Source organism: Salarias fasciatus, chromosome 20 (genome assembly GCF_902148845.1).
Source record: "Salarias fasciatus chromosome 20, fSalaFa1.1, whole genome shotgun sequence".
Lineage (NCBI taxonomy): Eukaryota > Metazoa > Chordata > Actinopteri > Blenniiformes > Blenniidae > Salarias > Salarias fasciatus.
Genome location: NC_043764.1, coordinates 1,667,720 through 1,673,719, shown reverse-complemented (window position 1 = coordinate 1,673,719; position 6,000 = coordinate 1,667,720). Strand labels below are relative to the sequence as shown.

Below are 6,000 nucleotides of genomic sequence, written 5' to 3'. Positions count from 1 at the left end.
CAGGCTCACTGAGGATGAGAACCATGGAGGGTGAATGACGGCGGGGATCTACTCCCGCAGCCCCGGAGGTCCTCGTGGCGGCGGCCGGAGCGGCGCAGGAAGATCCTCTCGGCAAATATTTGAGCGCAGCGTCGTTTGCACAGAAGATCCCGACCGGGCCAAGATCAACAGGGTCCGGCTGTTTGCTCCCCGCTCCCTCGGGCCCTGTTTCAACATTTGCGGAGATTTCCCCGAGTCCAGCCCGCCCCGCCGCCGCGCCGCCACCGTATAAAGACACCCGGCGCCGGTCCGGCCGCAGTTTGAAGCCGCAGCTGATTCTCGGACATCATGCTGCCAGGATTCAGCAGCCGGCTCTGTAAGTACCCTCCAGACTCCAGGCCCTAGAACCGCACTCCAGGCGCCGGACCAGAACCGGAGCAAACACAGCCGGGTCGATCCGGCACCGACCCGACGGAGAACCGCAGACAGAAGAGAATATCCTTCCTAATGAGATGAAGACATGAACAGACAGAACTCGTGAGAAAATACAGAAGAAAACAAATGAATTAATACGTTTAAATTAAAACCGCAGCAAAATAAATAGAATTCATGCAAAGTGGAACAAAACATAAATACAGCTGAAATTAAATCTCAGGAAAAAAAAAAAAAAAACAAACTCAGGAGACTAAAATACCATCAGATGAGATCTGATAAATTCTAAAGAAGTTCAAAGAATACCAAATATAAGCAATATATCAAAAGTAATGATAATCAATAACCCATAAAATATATCAATCACACCATTTAACATGAAGACTGAAAATCACTGAGAGGAGAACGACAGCAGTGGAGCCAATAAAGTGAGATATAATAAAAAAGTAAAATCAGCAAGAAAACGAGATGAAAGATAAAACGACACTGAAATGAAACGAAAGGAGAGTAAAAAGAAACGGAGAGCATGAAATCAGGACTTTAACTAGAAGATCAGATGAAAGAAGAGATGAGGATCAGCCAGACAGCTGAAGGACGAAAACCTTTCTGACATTTGAAAACAAAAATCCTCAAAAGAAACATTTTAAAAAGAGGATGGAAATGAAAAAAAATCACCTAAAAAATAAAATATAAGGATTGATATCAGTGCGGAAGAGAAGAGCGAGAGACGAACAGACGTCCACTTCAGTGACGTGAGGACGGAAAGACGCCGAGACTGATGGAGAGGACGACAACGTGACGCCGAAGGTAAATCGAACCAAGAGAAGCTTCCAGATGGAGAATAAATCATCTGTTACTCAGAGGAAAAAAACGATCTGATTAAATATTTTTAAAAATCTGTCAATAAGGATCAGGAAGGAGAATGAGGACAAAAAAATGACATTAAAATGATCCGTTAGAAATGTGGAATGAATGCAGCAGTTCTGGAGGAAAGAGGCAGAAAGAGAGCAAATAAAACCGAATTTAAAAAAACGAAGAAGCAACAAGAAAATCACAAAACAGAAGGAAAGAATAAAAACAGTAGAAAGAAAAATCATCCTGAGAAGACGAGACGAGGCTGAACTCTCAGCAGCGGCGCCCGTCTCCGCGCAGTTTGCATGTTTCCCCTTGGCACGCGCGCGCGAGTGTGTGTGTGTGTGTGTGTTTCTCCTCACAGCACCAAACTATGCATGTGAGTGTGGTGGCATCGAGTGTGACGGACTGGAGACCTGTCCGGGTGTAGCCGTCCCCACGCACAGTTACCATAGTTACCACAGGTGCTACAGGATGAAGTGGTATAAATTATGGATTCAAGCAGAATGTGTAGATGACATTATCACACACACACACACACACACACACACACACACACACACACACACACACACACACACACACACACACACACACACACACACACACACACACACTGCGCCTGCTGCCGCTGACCTGCTGCTTGTCGTTCTTCCTCCAGGGCTGCAGGCGGCGCTGCTGCTCCTGATTGCAGGTGAGGACTTGCTGCTTGTTTTGACCCAGAGGTCAGAGGTCAGAGGTCAGGGAGCAGCAGCCTGACCCCTGAGCTGTGGCAGACGGCGTTGACGCCGAGAGCAGTGGGGAGCAGGGGCTGCTGGGGTTTTTTTTGTGAATGTGGACAGACTAACGGTGTCCTGTCCTGTCAGTCCCGGAGACCAGGTCTCGGCAGATCAGCAGTGTGACCTGCGAGGGCTCCCGGGCGCAGCTCAAATGTGGTAAGACCTCCTCATTCCCACCCCGACCGCACCGCGACCCCACCCGTCCGGCCTCCGGTGTCTCAGCCGCGTCCTCCGCCGTGTCTCCAGGGTCAGGACAGGTCATCTCCGTCGTCAAAGCCAATTACGGACGTCTGGACGCAACCAAGTGTGCAACCGGGAGGCCCAGATCTCAGACCGCCAACACCCAGTGCTCCAACCCTGCACGGAAGCTGTCCCTGATGTGCGTGACGTCCTCTGAGTCCGGACGTGTCTCGTCCCGCCCGTACTGACTGTCCACGCCTCCGTCCACAGCTGTAACGGGAGAGCCAGCTGCAGCATCGGCGCCACCAACTCCGTGTTCGGAGACCCGTGCCGCGGAACCTACAAGTACCTGGAGGTGGACTTCGTCTGTAAGAGTGAGTGATCATTGTCCTGGTGGGTTCTGTCCTGGGGGGTGTCAGGGATCCCAGTCCTGGACGATTGCAGGACGGGACCAGACCTTCAGAGCTCGGGAGACCCGACAAGAACCGTCTAGATCCCAAAACTAAAGCTTCTGCCGAAAGGCCATGATCCAGGACGACTCTTTACACTGTCAAAGCTGAACAGACGGGACAGGAATGTGTCTCATTGTCAGGATAAAACGTTTCATTATGAATTTAACAACTTCTGTGGTTTCTTAGAACGTCAAAAGAGGAATGGTCAGAGGAAGAGTTTGACCTGCGAGGGAAGAACAGCTAAACTCCGATGCGGTAAGACCCTCTTGGTTCTTCTTTGTCCTCAACATTTCACGCCTCTGGTCTCCCCTGTGGTGTAAGCTGCATCCTCCATGGTCTCCTCAGGTGCTGGAAGGGTGATCTCCGTCGTCAAAGCCAACTATGGACGTCTGGACAAGAGGAGGTGCTCCAGAGGAAGATCGAGGGCTCAGCTTGGAAACGTTCGCTGCAAGAATCCTGCAAAGAAAGTAGCTCAGAGGTAAGAGATGTTCTTTCACTGCGTCCTCAGGCTGACATGTCTCCTCCCACCTGTATTCACTCCCCACATCTCAATCCACAGGTGTAACGGCAAGAGAAGGTGCAACCTCAAAGCCAGTAACTCCGTGTTTGGAGACCCATGCCGTGGCACCTACAAATACCTGGAGGTGGATTTCGTCTGTAAGAGTGAGTGACTCCTTGTCCTGTTACTGCCTCCTAAACAGATTCCCTGTTTCTACAAACTCTCAGCACTGTATAAACACAGTTACCAGTTATTCCTGGAAGATGCTTTGGACTCAAGGAGGTTGGGTTCCAGGAACACCAATGGGAATCCTTGTGTTCCACCATGTTTGTTACTGAAAGTTTAAGACGAACACAGAAGTCTCGCAACACCAGACCTCCACATGATGGACCAGGAAAACTCTTTCTCCACATCGTCCACTTTGGTCTCTCTGTTTCAGTTCTTGTCAGGTTTTGTCTTCTGGTCTCGTTGACCAGCAGGGGTACAAAATCTCCACAACAGATAAAACTCCAAATGGGTTTTCCACCAGCAGGGGGCAGAAGGGAGTTCCCACAGCTGGCTAACAGCAGTTGGATGGAGACTGGCTCCTGGGGAACTGTCTGTGTCCTGGTCTGGTGCTGAGTGTGAAGGGGGGCCAAACAGATCGAGCAGGGCCTCTTGAGTCCAGCACCGACTCTGGCTGGTTCCCCGCTCCACCCCATAATATTTCATGTTCCGTGACCCTCATTCAGCTGCAAACGCTCAACCCTCTGTGGCTCCTGGCTCTCATGAGACCCGGGCTGAAGTCCAACTCCCACCAGGAAGAACCGGCCTGTCTCCAGGGTCGGCGTCAGTCGTCCCAGTCCTGGACGGGGTCAACGTGTAGCTCTTCTGTTTCAGAGTGAAATTTTGGACATCTTCTCCTTCCTTAAAACATCAGACCTTCCGACCAGAAGTGGTCCTACAAGGACCATCATAGTCCCAACAGTCAAGCTCTGCTGGTTTTCAGACTGCAAGACTTCGGCCACAAGTCCAGGATCCAGCAGGGCTTTTTTTAATTATCATACTCAGTGCAAAAAAAACCCCCAAAAAACAAGACAGTGTTTTCAGGTCCGCCTACTTGTCCCCCCTGGAGGACAGACGGGAGGACAGATGGGGGGACAGACAGGAGGACAGACAGGAGGACAGACGGGGGGACCAGTGAAGCAGTGAGCTGTGAGGCTCCAGCTTCACTTCCAGCTCTGTGGCTTCATCTGATTTTCCTTTTTTGTTTTGTTTATTGACTCTGATGGATGAAGTTAGTTTGTGTTTGACTAAAAATGAGAACAGTTTCCTTAGAAGTGTGAGAACGACGTGAGAATCAGAACCTGAAGGTTCTTCTGACTGTAAAATGCTTTTTCTCTTCATTCTCTTCTACAACATGTTTCCTGTTCGCTAAAAACCAAAGAAGAAATAAAACTCTGACAGGAACCAGAGTGACTGAAGCTCTGGACTCAGACTGAAGGGAGACGAGGAACATTTCAATGTTCTTCTGCCTTAAAGACAGAACGTCTGAACGTTGTGACTGTCAGAGACCCCAGGCCAGAGGGACGGAGCTTTCTGAGGACATTGACCATCTGTCTGAGAAAGAAATGTAGTTTTTCCTCCTGAGTGAACTGTTCTGAAGAGACCTGATCTCTGACAGGAGAACCGTGGTTCTGCTGAACCGTCCAGGTTGATTTTGACAAGAGAACCGAGAGAACTGAGAATGTCTGGTCTCTCTGGAGAAATGGGCCGAAGCTGTTCAGGAGGATCTTTACGTTCTGGAGGCTCTGACTGTGTATAAGGGAAAGAGATGAAGCTTTGGAACCCGAGAGAAGAGTTCTGGAGAGAAGAGCTCCAGGAAGTGAACGATGGTGTTGAACTGAACTGGAGACCGTTTTGCCAAAAGATCTTAAGAGTTTAGAAATGTAAAACTGGACCACTGGAGAAACACTGTAGATAGTTCTGTCCATCTGCGTTGACACTTTAATTTGAGAAATAAAATTTTAAGAGAATGTTTTAACATTTAGTTATCAATTTAAAAACAGTTTTTCCACTGAGATTCCATCAGATGACAGTCAGTCGTTCCTCAGTATCATAGAACAGGCATCATTTTAAATCCCTCCTAAAAAATGGGAATATAACAAGTTTTCATCAACAGAACCAGGTCTGAGGAAGCTGTGAGGCTGCTGGCTGTCAAGTAACAACAATCTTCTGTGATTTCTCAGAACGCCAGAAGAAGAATAAGAATGGTCGGAAAAAGAGGGTGACCTGCGAGGGAAAAACAGCTAAACTCCGATGCGGTAAGATCCTCTTGGTTCTGCTTTGTCCTCAACATTTCACGCCTCTGGTCTCCCCTGTGGTGTAAGCTGCATCCTCCATGGTCTCCTCAGGTGCTGGAAGGGTGATCTCCGTCGTCAAAGCCAATTATGGACGTCTGGACGGGAAGAAGTGCTCCAGAGGAAGATCGAGGGCTCAGCTTGGAAACGTTCGCTGCAAGAATCCTGCAAAGAAAGTAGCTCAGAGGTAAGAGATGTTCTTTCACTGCGTCCTCAGGCTGACATGTCTCCTCCCACCTGTATTCACTCCCCACATCTCAATCCACAGGTGTAACGGCAAGAGAAGGTGCAACCTCAGAGCCAGTAACTCTGTGTTTGGAGACCCATGCCGTGGCACCTACAAATACCTGGAGGTGGATTTCGTCTGTAAGAGTGAGTGACTCCTTGTCCTGTTACTGCCTCCTAAACAGACTCCCTGTTTCTACAAACTCTCAGCGCTGTATAAACACAGTTACCAGTTATTCCTGGAAGATGCGTTGGACTCAAGG

The 6,000-nt window shown here is 49.0% G+C and overlaps 1 protein-coding gene across 5 annotated transcripts in view; it reads left to right on the top strand.

Moving 5' to 3' along the window:
* Nucleotides 1–297: 297 nt before the first annotated feature.
* The window catches only part of LOC115408432 (uncharacterized), a 31,207-nt gene continuing 25,504 nt past the window's right edge, over nucleotides 298–6,000 (top strand). For 2 of the 5 annotated variants that reach the window (XM_030119194.1, XM_030119189.1), the window contains exons 1-11: nucleotides 298–355; nucleotides 1,925–1,957; nucleotides 2,130–2,198; nucleotides 2,289–2,421; nucleotides 2,493–2,596; nucleotides 2,861–2,929; nucleotides 3,020–3,152; nucleotides 3,234–3,337; nucleotides 5,402–5,476; nucleotides 5,567–5,699; nucleotides 5,781–5,884. In XM_030119194.1, coding sequence (XP_029975054.1) covers nucleotides 328–355; nucleotides 1,925–1,957; nucleotides 2,130–2,198; nucleotides 2,289–2,421; nucleotides 2,493–2,596; nucleotides 2,861–2,929; nucleotides 3,020–3,152; nucleotides 3,234–3,337; nucleotides 5,402–5,476; nucleotides 5,567–5,699; nucleotides 5,781–5,884 — 985 coding nt within the window. In that variant the 5' untranslated portion in view covers nucleotides 298–327. The remainder of the gene's footprint in view (nucleotides 356–1,924; nucleotides 1,958–2,129; nucleotides 2,199–2,288; nucleotides 2,422–2,492; nucleotides 2,597–2,860; nucleotides 2,930–3,019; nucleotides 3,153–3,233; nucleotides 3,338–5,401; nucleotides 5,477–5,566; nucleotides 5,700–5,780; nucleotides 5,885–6,000) is intronic. The other 3 variants (XM_030119192.1, XM_030119190.1, XM_030119193.1) reach the window with 3 other exon arrangements.